This window comes from Nicotiana attenuata, chromosome 7, assembly GCF_001879085.1.
Source record: "Nicotiana attenuata strain UT chromosome 7, NIATTr2, whole genome shotgun sequence".
In the NCBI taxonomy this organism is placed as follows: Eukaryota; Viridiplantae; Streptophyta; class Magnoliopsida; order Solanales; family Solanaceae; genus Nicotiana; species Nicotiana attenuata.
This window is the reverse complement of record NC_031995.1, coordinates 58,893,658-58,911,289: the sequence shown is the minus strand read 5'-3', so window position 1 is coordinate 58,911,289 and position 17,632 is coordinate 58,893,658. Positions and strand designations below refer to the sequence as shown.

Genomic DNA, 17,632 nt, shown 5'->3' with positions numbered 1-17,632 from the left:
CCTGCATGGCTGAAATATTGCCACCTTTATTTAAATCCTGCATCGGCTGAAATATTGCCACTTTTATTTACATCTGCTGGCTGAAATATCGCCACCTTTATTTAAATCCTGCCTGGCTGAAATATCGCCACCTTTATTTAAATCCTGCATCAGCTGAAATATCGCCACCTTTAATTAAATCCTGCATCGGGTGAAGTATCGCCACTTTTATTTACATCTGCATGGCTGAAATACCGCCACCTTTATTTAAATCCGGCATCGGCTGAAATATCGCCACTTTATCCATCTTGCACCGCTAAAATACCGCCAACCTTTCATTTACGTCTTGCATGGGTTAAAAGATCGCCACCGTCTGCATTTCATGGGCTGAAAGATCGCCAAATTGTCCAAAGGCGCCATTGTTCGGAGGCACCATTTTCATAGCCCTAGAACGCCATGCCATGGCCTGAGGACCCCATTTTTTATCTTTTGCATATCATTATTCAAAGACATCATAGTTCGGAGGCATCATTCTCACAGCCCGAGAACATCATTGCATAGCCTGCGAATCCTTTACTATGCGCTTCATGGCCCAGGGCGTCATGGTCGGAGGACGTCATCCTACCCGTCCGAAGACAGCATTCAAGGTCCAATGGGAACTTGCATCACATTTAAATTCACGCACAATATATGTTGGTATTATTCATATGCAGGTACACCGGCTAGCAACGGTCGTCTCAGCAGGAGCGATCCCGATCCCATTCCCGCAGCCTATCAGACTCTGACCATCCTTCTCAACCTGAACATCGCGCCCTTCTTGGAAAATCTCCATCGGCATATTCCGTCGACGGGTCCCGAACTACATATGGCCTGATTCCTGTAAGACCAGGGATATATAGGCAGCTCAGGAACCATAGCTCGGTCAAAATTCTTCAATCGTTTCATTCGGTCAAAATTGGCCATCATATCTTTACCCGACAACTCTTTCATCCTTCCCGGGTAAAGAGGGGCAGCTGTTGATACCCAATTTTTTCCTATGTATTTTTACATACAAAATATTTTCGAAATAGCATGTACATACATATATAAGCATGCCCAAGAGTTTTGGTATTTTTCCCTAATTTTTAAAGATTTCAAATCAATTTATTGTTTATTTCTAGCAGTACAAAATCCAATAATTATTCCCAAAATTATCATTTAGGTGAATAATTTATTTGTATTCTCATATTTACACCAAAATATAATTAAGGAGATTTTTCCATATTTTTTACAGATTTATTTGGCATTTTAAAACTAAATTGCATATAATTGCAATTGTAGCCTATTTTACAATTAACAATATTTTACAATTATAAAATCATTTCCAGTATTTTTAGATCAATATATATATATATATATATATATATATATATATATATATATATATNTTTTACGATTAACAACATTTTTACAATTATAAAATTATTTCCAGTATTTTTTGGATTAATATTTATGTATTATTAATTAGTTCAGTGCTTTTAATTTTTTTTAAAATCATTATTACTATTTTTATAAAATGAAAAGGGAAAAATTGGCTACTTAACATCTAGCCTATCTTTATTTCAATTACAACCTCATTTCCTTTCAATTTTAGCCTCAATTTGACCCCAATTCCGCCCCAAATTAAAACCAACCCAATTCCAATTTTTTAACCAAACCCACGACCCGATTTAAAACCCACTCGACTCCCCTTTAATCCAGACCGTTGATCATTTTGATCAACGGCCGAGATTCCCCCTTTCCATTTTAATTTCCAATACCCCCTTAACCTAGCTCATTCTATCTGATACACCGCCTTGAAATCCTCTTCGTCTCCCAAACTCTCTCTAGCCTCTCCGAAACCCTAATCATCTCCCACCTGTTTCTACCATGTTTCCACCGGAATCCATGGCATTCCAGGCCATGGATGGCCTGTACTCACACTCTCTCACCATTAAACCTAAGCTGCTCGATTCTGGAGCCCGATCTCAATGGCTCTCTTTAGAACTTTCTCAGATCTATAGATCTATGTCCTTTCCGGCCATTATTCCGGCGTATTCAAGCAATATGAGTTTTTTTGACTAAGGATCCGACTTTCCTCAAGACCTTTCTCATTCTGGGGTTTCTTCTGCAACTCTAAGCCGTCTGAGGTTCTGTACTTGCTTATTTCTTTTAGATCTGTGACATGCCTGAGCGTTATTTGACGTTTTAAAGGTTTTTCCCCAAATTTCCTTTTCAAAATCGACTTTTAGGGTTTCTCAAAAAGGTTTCTTCAAATATTTTTTTGATGCTTCCTGTTATTTCTTTATGTGTGTTTCATGCTCGTATGTGTTCTTCTTATTATGCATGAGTTTTCTCTCTTGTTTCTGTTCTATTAGGCGAGACTTTTCTATTTTTGTTGTTAATCTTATGCTCGCATATTAATTTGTGTTGTTTTCCTCACTCTTTGCTATACGTGTTTATGTTTGGGTCCTGGATTTTGGTCGCTTTACCGAGTTCTGTTTGTATATTTTTCTCCACTGTTGTTTGAAAACTCGCATCATATCTCTCTTCTGAACTTGTTTGTGTATGTTTGTCTCTCATAAGTCTTTGAAAGAGATTTCTAAGCCTCTTTCAGAGTCCTTATTTTCTCACCTCTGACTCTATTCGAAACCCTAGGTTTTGGGGTTTCTCTGACAAGTGGTACTAGGGTTTCGCTTTGGGACCCTAGGCTTTCAGGCTCACTGTGAGTCTGTAATTAAACTTGAATCTCTTTGGCTTGTAACTCTGAGACTTTCAGTGTTAAACTCTTTTTCTAAATAACCTACCGACTCTTTTTGTTTGATCTGTGTGCTTATATATATGAGAAATTTCTCTTTCAAAAGGTTTTTTTTACCAACTGAGTGATTGATTCTGAAACCCCCTTAATAAGGCTAATAAACCGTCACTGATTTTCCTTCGATTGAACCTCCTTTACCTTTCTTGACTTGGTTCATTCAATTGAACTTGCAGTTTCTGGTTTCATGGCTGTTAAATTGATTCCTTTACCATATTTGGCACAAACCGTGTACCATTGATTTTTTTCCTTAAATAATTTCCATGTACTTACCCCTTTTGTGCTACTTTGAAAGGTTTAATTAGAAATTTCTTTCCTTAACTAATTTCTACCCGTTGGAATCAGAATCCCTTAACCAAAGGGAGACTGATTTCAATGATTTCTTTGCCTTTCTTACTGGTTCTCTTTGCACTATAAAAGGGATTGCTCTTCTACACTTTAAACAGACCTAACTTTACATCTACACTCCCAATCGAATACTTTCGCATCTATACTTAAAGTTCAATACCTTGAACTTCTTACTTTCAACTCACACATTTACCTTACTAATTTGAATTCAACACTCTGCATTGCTTGAGACCTTTTGGAACTGATGTGCTTGCAACTTGGCTTTTCAAAGAATACTATTTTCTTACTTGTTTTCCTTTGAAACTGGTATGTCTTTTATTTAATTTTCTGCCTCACCCCTATGTGTTTACTTCACAATTTCAGCATCCTTGTTTACTTTACTGTTTATGTTCAGGGATTTGTGCTAATTATGTTCCTTCCTTGCCTTTTCTATTGTGAATCCCTACCCCTATTTCCTTCTATGTGTTTGAGTTAAAGTTCTTAGCCTGGCAGTACCCTAATTACTGCCCAGGCCATAACCTGATCCACAATGGATCCTAACTCCTAAATTGGCTAACAGGCTGGTCAGGGGTGCGCCAGCATTCCCAATTGCTGGGCATGACCACCAGCTTGCCATGGCTCTCCCTGATTCCCCCTCTATGCACTTACACTTATTCTTAGACCCTTAAGTTCTGCCCCTCTCTTATGAGCCTTGCTTTGGGACCTTGAGTTCCCTCTGAACTTGGACATCTAAGGGCTGGCACTTCCACATTGCACTATGATCTTAATTCTGCAATGTGTTTGGGGTGTAAGCACTGCCCGGAGCCCTTTGAGACTCTTGGGAACTTTGACGCATCCCAAATGTGAGAAAGGCTTTTGGAAATCTAATCCTGGAAGTTGGTTTATCTCATATTGTTGGACCTTGAGTCTGAATTAGGCTGTTTGGATGTAGCTGGAGCTTCTGATGTAATTTTACTTTTCTTTTCTCATTCATTTGGGTCTGTAATAATTTGTAATAACAATTGGGGGTGGCTAGTGGAAAGGGATGGGGATGAATGCATACCAAGGGTAGAAAACTTGCCTATAGGTTATTTATAATTTTCGCATTCTGCATTTTTAAAACTCATGCCTACAAGTTTTCCTGCATCTTAGAACTCATGTCTATAAATTCTGCACTTCTGCATCTTAGAAATTATGCCTATAAGTTCTGCATATAGAAATCATGATCTTAGGTTTCTGCAGATCTGCATCATAGAAATTATGCCTTAAGTTTTTCTGCATTGTGCGTTTTAGAAATTATGTCTATAAGTCCTGCACTTCTGTATTTTAGAAATTATGCCTGTAAGTTCTGCATATAGAAATCATGATCTTAGGTTTCTGCACTTCTGCATATACATGCCATTAGGCAAACAATCATAGGTTTAATAAATAACCAACTTCACTCTAGATACCATGCCTATAGGACTCTTGCATTTGTGTAATCGTTTAAAACCAATTACGCTTAGAAATCATGCCTGTAGGAATAATCAACTGAACCAGCTTCGTCTATTTCATCTACGAGTCTAAAATCACTCATAAGGTCGTCAAAATCTGCAGATCTTTCGTTTATATAACCAGCAACCTTTTCCCTAAAATCAGTACGCTCTATTAGATGTCATGCCTGTAGGTCTCACTTAGGTAAACTATTAGGTAATTAATTGCGTCAATTTTGATAAACTACATCCAGACAAGGCTAATTCGGACTCCTCATCTGAGAATGTGATGAATCAGCCTAGCCTACACTTTTAATTTAATTCAGACCAAACCAGTATTTGAAGTCATGCTATATTTGCTCTTTTATGTGAGGAGGCCTGTGTGAGCCTTAATTGCTATTTGTTTCCCCTAACTGTTTATGTGTTTTTTGCTTGTCTCCTTGACTTCTATCCTTTTGAAACTCTCTAAAGCCCCAAATCCCCTCCCTTTAGGACTAGTAGTCTCAATGCCTCCGAGACTGATAGGATTGGAACGGGTAATAGCATGCATTATGTAACGATACTATCCCGGGCTTTAATACCTTAACGGGGTGGGAAGGGTAGATATGGATATGATGACCGGTGCGATAATACCTCATGTAGCCCCTCTTTGAGGAGTGATTACTGGGTATTGCATTGACGTGATCCATATTAATCATAAACCTAGGACCCCCTCCCTTTTACTTGCTTTCGTCTATCTCTTTTAAATTGTCTAAATCTTTCATAAAATTTCTGCCCTCTTTACCTTTCTCCAAATTTTAATTTATTTGCAATGTTGTATGCGAATCCCTCCTACTTGAGCCCTTAATTGCTTACTTGATTATGTGAAGTCACAATTATAGCATGGCCGGGAACCACACTAGTGGATCTTAAGGGGTGCCTAACACCTTCCCCTCGAGATAATTTCAAGCCCTTACCCACTCTCTGGTTTTCTAAATCAAAATTCTTCTTAGTGTCCTAATGCACTTAATCATTAGGTGACAACTCTTCAATTCAAACCCAACTCCCAAAAGGAAACGAGTTGTCCGCCCAAATATCGTAAACCCTATTTCGCCTTTAGAAAAAGGGGGCATCGACACCCATGCTACCACAACTCAGTATGGTACCCTAGCTCGATCAATCTAAAGATATCCTTTTTCACCTAAGCAAATAAGCCTTAGAGCCCAACTCCTACATCCAGAATTCTCTGCCAGGCCTGTTCTAACATATGCTCACCATATCAATAACTACCCGCATCACCAAAATATGACTGCATACCTTAGCTGAATTCACACCTTGCGTCACTTTACTCATAGGACCACAATAACATTCTCTGATCAAATTAGTCGAAATTCCACGAATCTGATGCTCTCATTGCACCTCATGACCTACATAGGTCTTGCCCTAACTCTTACAATACCGCCAAGATGGAAGAGGTGTGTAGAAATTCATACCCAACCGCCGAATCAACAAATCATTGGGTCTATACTCTTGGTAAGAACCATCACCTCATCTAGAACCAAATAATGGTCTTAGTTCCTTAATATACTTCATATAATCAGATTGCACTGGTCCTAAATCCGATGATCTCGTCTCACCCAGTACGAACCACTCAGGCGATAAGCCACCCCGGACATGATCAAAAGTCTCATATGATGCCACAATGTGCCAATAGGCTATGAACTCGAACGTGACAAAAGGAAAACGAACTCTACAAGGAACTACTCAACTCACGCACTAATATGAACTTTCCTTAGAAAATAGGAAGTAAGGCATACAAAAGTAGCATATAGAAAACTGTACTCAACATCACACTATTGCGGCGTGCAACCCGATCCAAATAATATACCCATGGCGGCGTGCCACCCGATCCACACATAGAATTCACGTAAGGAGATATACATCGAGCTAAACTGCTCATTATAACAAAATTTCGAATATCGGTCACAAGCACGCTAAGTGCATAATACCATCCCTGGGGAGACATATAGTGCCAGAGGCTACAAAACTCAAACACATCTGAGGTGCGATATACGATCTAAAATCTCGAGAGCCATCCTGCTCATATAACATCATCTCTTAGAGGAACCTCAACACATAAGAAATTCATCAAGCCGTCTCACAATTCATACGGTGCAACATATCATTTCATGAAATAGCTGACGATAAAATAGTTCCCTGACTACTTGTCCAAAGGAGCGCATTGCTGAAATGAACACATCTGGCCTGATATAGAGCCCATATTCACATTTAGATCCATCCATAGACCTCAAGCTGATTCTGATCACACTGAACTAGGCTAATAGCCTTTCGAAGGTCCATAATAACTCCCTTTTTCTCATAACACACGAGAACTACCATAATAACCGGGGCAAATCCTCCACTGTCCACAACCCAATAAGTCGAGTGCCCTCCAAGCATAAATTCTCAAATTAATGATATCACCACCGTCTTCATACATGGTTTAAATCTTAAATCAACCAAGTGACTACATGCCACACTTATACAATCTTCCTGTGGGGCACACTCCCACGACCTTCCGTAACAGACAACAAATATGCGTATCCATACCACCAGCCGCACTAACGCTGGGGAAGCGTTCAGGAATCCATAAGCAGGATGCAAGGCCTTTTTCACAAAACACCGATCTCAGGTGATGCTGAAGACGATACCCACTTACTTTAAACATCGAAACTCCTTTACTGCTCATCCGAGCTCGCGACATCCTTGTCAATACCGAACTGCAACCTTGATCCTCACTTCAAATTCCACACCACACACTGCACCAACATGCCAATATATGATAGAACACGATTTTCATCATAACTCCGTAACCACTAATAGATTAACACTTTATCATATAAAACTTTTCACTTAACTCACTTCAGGAGAACTATAGCAACACACAGGTGAATTCTCATAACCGCAGAATATGCAAATCTCTAAGTAGTGGTCTAAGCCACCATAGCCTTCCGGGATCCGCCTACACATGACAGGCCATAACAGTGGAATACTTCTGAATAACATCAATTACGGCGGTCGACAAGCCCCACACGTGACATCACAAATCACTTGCATAACTTGATCACGTTGAAGGAAATGATCACTGCCACCAATATGCCAATTCAACTATGGCTAACCAATTTGTCTTCTTCCAAATTAATTCTTGATTGCCTTAGAAATAATAATAACTCCATTCAACACATAACACACTCCATCCGCACTCATCCCGAGTGACCTTGAATCACGAGACCATGCTGCCTCAAATCCAGCGAACCATTTCATACCTCCCAAATGCTACACTGCGATTCAAAACATCATAGAACATTCTGTGCCTCTTCTCATAAGCTGCTACAAAGCTTGATTCTTAACCGTAGGCTCGAAATCATTAGGCACCACGCTTTGCCCCTTTGAATCCACTAGGACCGTTGTTGAGAGCCACCCGCTCTGACTTGGCCCCGAATATAATCAACTCCATGAATCTTCTAGAACATGAATACCCTCTCGACGAAGCACCCGGCAGAATCACTTCCCTTGAAACCCGCCTCTATACAAGGCATAAATCCTGAATCCGAGCTCACTCTCTAGCTGAACAAGTCCATTCACCCCTCGTGGACATCAACTAAATGTGCGGCAACATCCTTCCAATTCAAAGTTAAGTTGTATCCTTCTTCACTTCAAGTAGCTCCTTTTCGTTATATCAGATCTCCGGTCGCATGATAGCCCATACTTCAAATTAGATCCGTAGATGCCAATCATCAATCACTAAAATTCCCAAGTCATTCCAAACTCTCCTTAAGGTGCGTAGTCATCCTAGCACAAAGCCCATATGCAAATCCACCACTCTCCCACTTTGGCGGAACTCACCCCTCTAATCGACCACTCGACCTTTGCTTCTTATACCTGGACTTCTAGAAATTTTAACCACCACCTGACACTCCCCACATGTCTTTCCTCATCCTTGCTGCTCAGTTGTTGCCTTAATAATCTATCTTCGTAGCACTTGAACCCACAAATTGCTACTAACTTTAAACCTTTCCGGAGATCATCTTTCTCGAGCCGTCGACATTAGAAACACCGATTCAATCCTGAACCACTGCACCCCGCGATATCCAACAGTCTTTTCTCCAATATTATTTCACAATATTCCACCCCAAGGGCGAATTGCAGAAGACCATAACACCGGCGAACATATCACATACAATCGAGGACGACGACACTACATCGCAGATAAAAATTCCACCATGCTCGAATTTACCAAGTCTCGTTACTCCATCACCCCAAGTTTGGACATTCATAGGCCAATTGCTTTTCCTTCGCCGGAAGTGAAATATCATATCTCTGAATCGTGCACTGAGTAGATTTCCTTTCAACTCATTCACCGCCCCAACACATAGGCAAGTCTCCTACCATCAAGCCAATACTGTGCGATAACTAATCGTGAGCATCATAGCAACCTGTGCATAGACTCCAAGCTCTTAGGAGCACAACTATCAAGCCAAAACGATAGAAAAATCCTTCCTCAAGGCAACGACAATAGCTCACCCAACTATACCGGGAGAAACATCCCGCACCACATTTGTAGTAACATTACAATTCTTCAATTCTCGATTTATAACAACGGTTCGCGTTGCGTAAGATTGAGCAGGAAGAAAACAAGGGCATAAGCCTCAAGGAATCAAGTCGCACGATGAGGAAATCAAGAAGTGGAATTTTTCCTAACAGTTACATAGCCTCTCGTAGATAAGTACAGACGTCTCCGTACCGATCAACAAGACTCTAATAAACCGGCTTGTGGTCCATGACTCCTATGAACCTAGAGCTCTGATACCAACTTGTCACGACCCTGGTTCGCCCTCCGTGAACCATCGTGACGGCACCTAGTCTCTACGACTAGGTAAGCCTAAATTGCGGAAGATAACCAAACTTGCGGAAAATAAAACGATTTAAGAACAAAAATAAAGCAATAATAGTGTTAAATGTGCCACTCGGCATACACCATATATATATAAGTCTCAAAACCAATATCCCATCCAAGATCCGGAAACCCACGAATCACAAGCTAAGACAGAGAAATACTACATAGCTCTAACTCCGGAATTTTTTTTATCTAATAAGAACAGAAGGTACAGAAGGGCTAACATACTAAAAGCAGGAATGGAAAGGGACTCCTCGGTCTACAGACGCGGCAGATGTACCTCGAAGTCTCTAAGTAGTCGCCTCCCTCAAGGATGGTAAGCCTGAGATGAAGTACCTGGATCTGCACATGAAAAACATGCGCAGAAGAGGCATGAGTACACCACAGCGGTACTCAATAAGTGCCAAGCCTAACCTCGGTCGGGTAGTGACGAGGAAGGTCAGGGCCCTACTGAGGTAAATAATAATAATAGTGACAGGTTAAGATAAACAATATAATTGAGAATCTACAGTAAGAGTATATACATGATAATAAGAGTACAATAACGGAAATAGAATATAAAGACAAATCACCAGGTAACACCACTCACATTAGGGATAATAATCAGGGATCTCTTGGTATCCCGAGGATCTCTTGGTATCCTCAATATACGTGCCGGGGATCTCTTTATATCCCGCACCTCAGTCCAAATCATAAATACGTACAGGGAATCTCCCGGGATGCCGTCCCGTAATCCCAAATTAAAACACACAGAAGCAATCCAAGGATACTCAATTAAATGCTAAATACGTATCAAGTAAACAGTTAATTCTAGTCTAACATGCTTCATGTAATGCAATTAAAGCAGTTTAAGCAAAAGGCAATTAAGTCAACTAAATATGCTTTTCTAAACTAACAGCAGGCTAAAGTCGCAAGTAGAATAAACAAGAAGAAAAGGGACTCAGCTTAAATACTAAAAATAAAATCGGGTTTTTCAACAATTAGCTCAAGTACGTGCTCGTCACCTCACGTACAAGGCATTTCAATTATCAAACATCATATCCTAAGGGGAAGGTCCCCCACACAAGGTTAGACAAGCTACTTACCTCGAACCGGCTCAAAATCAACTAGAAACCACGTTCTTGCCACGAGTATCTGACTCCAAATGGCCCAAATCTTTTCAATTCCATTTCATAATGTAAATAATACTTCAAGAAGCTGATTCTACAATTAAATTCTAAGCTAATACGCAAAATTATGTAAAATGACCAAAATGCCCCTCGGGCCCACATCTCGGAATCGGGTAAAATTTACATTTTCGGAATCCTCACACTCACACGAGTCTATTCATATAAGAATCTCTCAAATCGGATGTCAAAAACCCAATCTCTTGGTCTAAGAACTTTTCCCAAAATTTCTACCAAAATTTCGAAATTAAGGGATGAATTTAAGTGAAGATTCATGGAAATTAGTCTAAACCGAGTAAGAATCACTTACCCAAGTCTCCCAGGTGAAAATCCCCTCAAAAATCATGATCTCCCGAGCTCCCAAGTCCAAAATATGAGTTATGGTCTAAACCCTCGATTTTGGGTTTTAAATTCTCTGCCCAGATGTTGTTCATTGCGATCGCAAGAAATCATTTGCGATCGCGAAGAGTAAAAGTGAGAGGCTCCATAAATGGCCTACGCGATCGCGACATGAAGAATGCGATCGCAGAAGAGGAAAAGTGAAGGGTCCTCGATCTGGCCTATGCGAACGCAATAGAAGGCTTGCGATCGCAGAAGAAGACAAGGCCAGCTTATGCGTTCGCGGTCGAAGCCACGCGAACGCGAAGAGTAAAAGGACAATGAACCACCTGCTCCCATTTCTACTATGCGAACACGGAAGAGTAATTGCGAACGTGAAGGAGGAAGAGGCTGACTTCCACGATCGCGAGTAAAGTAATGCGATCGCGAAGAACAACTTAGGCCCCCTCAGAGAATGCACTATGCGATCGCCGAGGGAAGGATGCGATCGCAGAGAAGGAAACCAGATACCAGCAGTTCAGCAATTCAACAAGTTCCAAAAATGATCCGTTGAGCATCCGAAACACCCTCGAGGCCCCCGGGACCTCAATCAAACCTACGAACATATCCCATAACATCATTCAAACTTGTTCTAACCTTCGGAATGCTCAAAACAACATCAAAACATCTATTTTTCATCGGATTCAACCTTAAGGATTTCAAAAACTCTAAAAACACACTTTCGATCAAAAAGTCTATCAAACCTTGTCCGAATGACCTGAAATTTTGCACACACGTCGCATTAAACACTACAAAGCTACTCCAACTTCCGGAGTTCCATTCCGACCCTCGAATTAAAATCTCACTATCGGACCGGAAACTTCAAAAATTCAACCTTCGGCATTTCAAGCCTAAATTAGCTACGGACCTCCAAAATACATTCCGATCACGCTTCTAACCCCGAAATCACCTAACGGAGCTAACGGAACCATCGGATTTCCATTCCGAGGCCGTCTTCATACTATTCCGACTATGGTCAACTTTCCAACACTTAAGCTCTCCTTTAGGGACTAAGTGTCCCAAAACTCTCAGAAACTTAAAACCGAACATCCCGGCAAATCAAAATAGCAGAAATGAACTTGGGGAATGCAGTTAATAAGGGATCGGGGCATTAATTCTTAAGACGACCGGCCGGGTCGTCACATCCTCCTACACTTAAACATTCGTTCGTCCTCGAACGAGCATAGAGACATACCTGAAGTGAAGCTGCTCATGGCCCCAAACTGCTGAACGACGCGCTAGAGCTCAAAATGACCGGTCGGGTCATTACAGGAATCCAATATGTTCTTGGAAAATGTTAAAAAATCCATGCCCCTTTGTCTAGTCTGTTCTATGACTAAAATGAAAGCATTTGCCAACAATGGCTGAGCCAAGTATCTATTGGGAGATTTAGAGCCCATTTGGATTAGCCGTAAAAAAAAGTAGCTTTTAAGCACAACTGCTTAAAAGCAGCTTTTAAGTGCTGAAACTTATTTTGTATATATACTTTACCTGTTTGGATAAAAGTGCTGAAGCTTAAAAAAAGCTGTTGAAGTATTTGGTAAACAAGTGCTGGCAAGAACTTTTTTCTATTAAAAAGATATAAATATCCTTAGAGCTGTTAACATTATAAAGGAGCTGATTACTATAATATATTTGATTTATATAATAAATGTAAATAAAAATAATTTATATTTTAATTTAATTTCAATTTAAATGATTACTTAAGATAGTTTTTACAAATATAATTCTTGAACGCTCATTTTTAGTTTGTACAAAAGAGGAAAGAAATTGAAAATCTGGGTAAAAATGGTTCTATTCAGCCAAGACTGCCTGTTAATTCATTTTTTCCGATGTGCATGCAAGGAAAAAAAATATAACCGTTGAGTATGCTTCTAGCTGGTTCTCGTGGGATGTTTCTTATAGCTTCCCTAGTGGCTGAAGCATTCTTGTTATTTAAGGGTTAAGATAACTTAAGCTGATAATAAACTTATGGGATTGTGAATCCATTTAGCTTGGTGATCAATGCACTTATAATTTGTAAATTCAAAAAGTTATCCAGGATGAGATGTCATCAGATCATGCTACAGAAGATCCAAACACATACAAAATAACAAGATAACATTAGTGTTTCTCAATTGGAATGTAAAATAATAAATATTAGTGTTTTAAAAGATTCATACAACTACAAGTATCAAGCTTCACAAATTTTATTAGCAATCAAATTGCGAAGACCCATCCAAAAAAGATCACTTTGCTCTTCCACATTTTCCGCATTTATATTGTTATTAGCTCTCAAAGATGTACCAACGTCAGGATCAACCGATGGAACATATCTCTCATTCTCAGCTGCTCGGAATGCATCATCCATATTGCATTTCTTTCTAATATAGTTATGAATGACCATAGTAGCAAGTACAATGTCTCTTTGAGTGTCAATGTGATAGAAAGGCATGTCTCGCAAAATAGACCATCTTGCTTTCCAAACCCCAGATGTGCGCTCTGCAATATTTCTACAAGAAGAATGCAAATAGTTAAATTTTTCAATTCCCCCTCTTGGTTCTCGCAATTGTCTTGTTGCACCGCGACGGAATTGTGCTAGGTGATATCTCACATTATCTCCTTTGTATGGAGCCATATATCCCTTCATATGCGGATATCCTGCATCAACTAGATAATACTTATTTCCAATTGGACGTGAAAAGTTGAGTTCTGGTCTACGAAGGGCCTCACCAAATATACGACTATCGTGAGCTGCTCCTTCCCACTCAGCCCATGCAAATGTAAAACACATATTAAAATCTATGACAACAAGAATATTTTGAGTCGGATAACCTTTACGTCCAATATATGGTATCTCTTGACCTTGCGGTAATCTTGCTTTAACATGTGTGCCATCAAGTGCTCCAATACAACCCTACACACATTTACAAGTATAAATTTAACTTAAGTTAGTAATACTTATAAAAGTTAAGTTATAAGTTTAATAAACAAGAATTATGTAAAAATATTTCTTACTCTAAAGAAAGGGAGATATCGATACATGACTTGTGAGCTCATGCGCCATCATTATAATTTTGATGTGGTCTAATTATATCTCTTGCAAACTTACAAATGGCCTTTAAAACACTATGAAAGTGTCTATGAATTGTTTCCCCTGAATGTTGAAAGATTTCCTGTATCAATCGATTTCCAGCTCCATGTGCACAAGTCATCAAGAACATGCCTAAGATCTCGTGTATAGACATTCCACGTGTGGGTTTAAGCCCATACTTTTCAGTTAAGTCATTCGATAGATCAACAAACACCGACTTCCTCAATCGAAAATTTTCATAACAACGAGACTCGTTTCCTCTTAATATCTCTTGAATAAATACAATTCCAGAGCGACTAGATGTATGACAAGGTTCCTTGCATAGGTATTTTTCGTAATACATCAAAATCAATTTACAATTTGACATAAAGCCGTCCATTCCTTCTCATCTTGCTCCCTCTGTATTTCCTCCGGTTCTTCTTCATCTTCATCGTCTGACGAATAACTTGGATAAGGATCTACTATGTCACCAGAGTTCGAACTCTCCATTTTACTGAAAATGAAAACATAAAGTTAACTGAAGCTTTCTAAACATAACCTTAACTAAAGCTTTACAAACATAAAGTAAAGGGAAGCTTAACAATAGTAAGCTTAACAGAAGCTTAACGATAGAAGCTCAACAAAAAGAAGCTTTAATTCAATAAAAGTTTAATGATACAATCACAACGTCTAAACAAGAAGAAATATATAAAGTTTACACATAAAACCATAATAACGTTTACACATACAATCACAATATTAGAACACGTAATACTAGAAATACTCAACCACAACGATCAATTATCCATTTTCTTGAGGTATTACTGATAGTTAAACTCCAACCAAGACTTGCGAGCTTCATCAGTAGACATCCCCAAAAATATCTGCCGGTTATTTTTCTTGCGGAACATATTCATAGTAAAACTGTAAATTTCACTCCCAGCTAGAATATCAGGAATTTGTCCCAACGTGACAATACACTTCTCGATGGATGTCTCATCAATTGCAGGAGATGTAGCAGTGCTTTTGCTAGACATAAACTCTATGAGAGAGTGTATGTCCTCTTTTATTAATGTTGCAGCTGTTTTTTTCTTACTCTTTCTTACTCGACTACTCGTGCTAACACCATCAGTTGATTTTTGTCTTTTTAGTGATGGCTCTAGAAACATAACAGAATTTATATTCTGCAGATCATCACTTTCATCGCTCATTTCATCATTAAGATGAATAAAGTGTTCTTTGTCACAATCATCAATAACATTTATTCGTTCTTCATCAAGATTAAGTCCAACGCCGGATGATTGTTCTTGATTTGTTGCACGTGCTCTTTCTCCTGCGACAACAACATCAGCAAACAGTGCATCGTAGCGAAACCATATGAGCAAAAGATCTTTGTTCCTAAATTTCTTATATTTTGCATTCTCCTGTAAAAAGAGAAAATCAAAACTACTTTAATCAAACTGATAAAATTAACAATGAAAAAAAAATAAGAATTACACATATAATAATGTGAAAGATGTACCTTAATTTTTCGGTCCCACCAATCATCATCTGCCATAATCGTATTTTTCGTGGCATCCCATCCTAAACCTGTCTCCCCTCTCATCAATTGCTTAAAAAGTGTCCATTCGCCTTTCATGTAATCCCAATGGTTTTTCATTTTTTTTTATCATAGTCTTTTCCCGTCTTCTTACAGAACTCGTTAACAAGACTTTTCCACCCATCTTTATTTAAATAAGTGTTTGGTCTATTTTCCTTTCTAACCTCTTGCTCACACAACTCAATAAATATAATATGTGTATCGTCGTCCCACTTAGCATTGTCCGACATAATTGAATGTAAATAATCTGAAGAAAGTAGAGCAACTAAGAAGCTAAGACTGAAGTTGCATAAAGAGAGCCTAAAAGAGCCTGGTGTTTGACAGAAAGAATGCCTTTAAAGCTTATTTTAAGTTAAAACCTCCGTACAGAAACACAAATAAAGAAGGTCAATTATGGTAATTTGATGCATAAAAGTAGTCTAATAGATTCAGAGGATTCATAATTTCATATAACCAACCACAACTAGCTTTTTGAATTGCAATGCAGTTGATATATATATATACACACACATATTGATATACCTGCCTCACAAAATTTAATTTCTTCCTACAGGTAGGTGCATCTCCAATGCTATAAAAGAGTTAGAGCATGCTGGTTGGTTTCCCTCATTGTTTTTAAATACCTTTTCTAATAGCTGAACATATTTCTTTTGCTCACTAAATGCTTAGCATGTAAGCTAATTCTTTATTTTCTTCCTGGATCGCATTCTTAAAGAAAGCTTACTAGGAAGAGTTTGACTTACTAGACTTTGAATCCAAATTAGTTGAATAGTTTTTCCTCTCATAGTGTCATTAAATCCTTAGGAAAAGAAACTTATAAGCTTACTCAAATGTCCTCTTATTCTCTTCCAAACTGAAGTGTCTCTCATTAATTGCTAAGGGAATGGTAGTTGTCTTCTTACACTATTTTGGACAATTCTCATCTTATAATTTAGGTCTTGAAATTAGTTAGAACCAATGCTCATCTTCTTTTGACTCACATAAACCTAAATTTTCCAACTTCCAAAGCAAACACAAAGAGAAGAAGGGTAGCAAAAGAACAAAAACTTATGGAAATGCCAAGTTTCCATACATGGTTCACGAGATTTGGATAGATTAGGTGATAGGCTTGCAAAAGCTATTTCCAATTTCCCACCACCTATCGGTGAAGACAAGTTCGATCTGGTGCATATATATCACACATATAGTGAAGATGATAAATCACACAAAAGCTTCTCCTTTCACTTTCATGGTCTATTTTGGATACTTGGCTGTTTTCTCGTCTATACAGTAAATTGACCTCCAAGCTCTTTGATTTCTGCCACTTTTATTTGATTCTTTTTACTTATTTTACTCACAGATTCAGGTCAAAACCCAAGAAAAAGCCAAATAAAAAGGGGGTTTTCCATTAAAATTAATCCAAAACTTTGAAAACACACTAGGAATTTACATTCAACAGGAAGATTAAACTTACTGGACTGAAGAGGCTTTCAAATTGGAGCTGAAGTTGGGGAGAGTCCGCAACTAGAAGAGGAAGAAGAACGCAAGTCTTAGGAAGAAGAAGGCAGAGTCTGCAACAAGAAGGGATAAAAGAAAGATATCGTGTGTTTTAGGATTTTTTTTACTGAAGGGTAATTTCGGAATTAAGAAAAGTTATGAGGGATAATAATGTAAAATACTTGGTCAAAGTAAGGTGGCTTTTAAGCCAATTTGGAAAAAGTTGGGTTTACCCAACTTGTTGCTTTTTGCTTTTTTTTAAGCAGATTTTAGCTTTTTTTAAGCTCTTTTTTTAGTTGCCAAACACTACTAAAAGTTAAAAAGTGCTTAAAAGCTGGTTTGACCAGCTTTTAAGCCCATCCAAATAGGCTCTTATGCAAATAGGCTATGTAGACATTGAAAATTTGTCAAAT

At 38.7% G+C, this 17,632-nt stretch overlaps 1 protein-coding gene across 1 annotated transcript; it reads right to left on the bottom strand.

Moving 5' to 3' along the window:
* On the bottom strand, positions 14,965-15,701 carry LOC109230072. Its single transcript, XM_019395605.1, has 2 exons — positions 15,666-15,701; positions 14,965-15,567 (listed from the first exon to the last, which is right to left on the bottom strand). Exons 1-2 carry the CDS (start codon positions 15,699-15,701, stop codon positions 14,965-14,967), a joined length of 639 nt encoding a protein of 212 aa, XP_019251150.1.

Bases quoted from the DNA above. Each gene is read 5' to 3' on its own strand.
- LOC109230072 (XM_019395605.1), bottom strand. From the start codon at position 15,701: ATGGCAGATGATGATTGGTGGGACCGAAAAATTAAG. The intron at 15,568-15,665 runs GTACATCTTTCA...CTCTTTTTACAG, and splicing joins GGTGGGACCGAAAAATTAAG to GAGAATGCAAAATATAAGAA.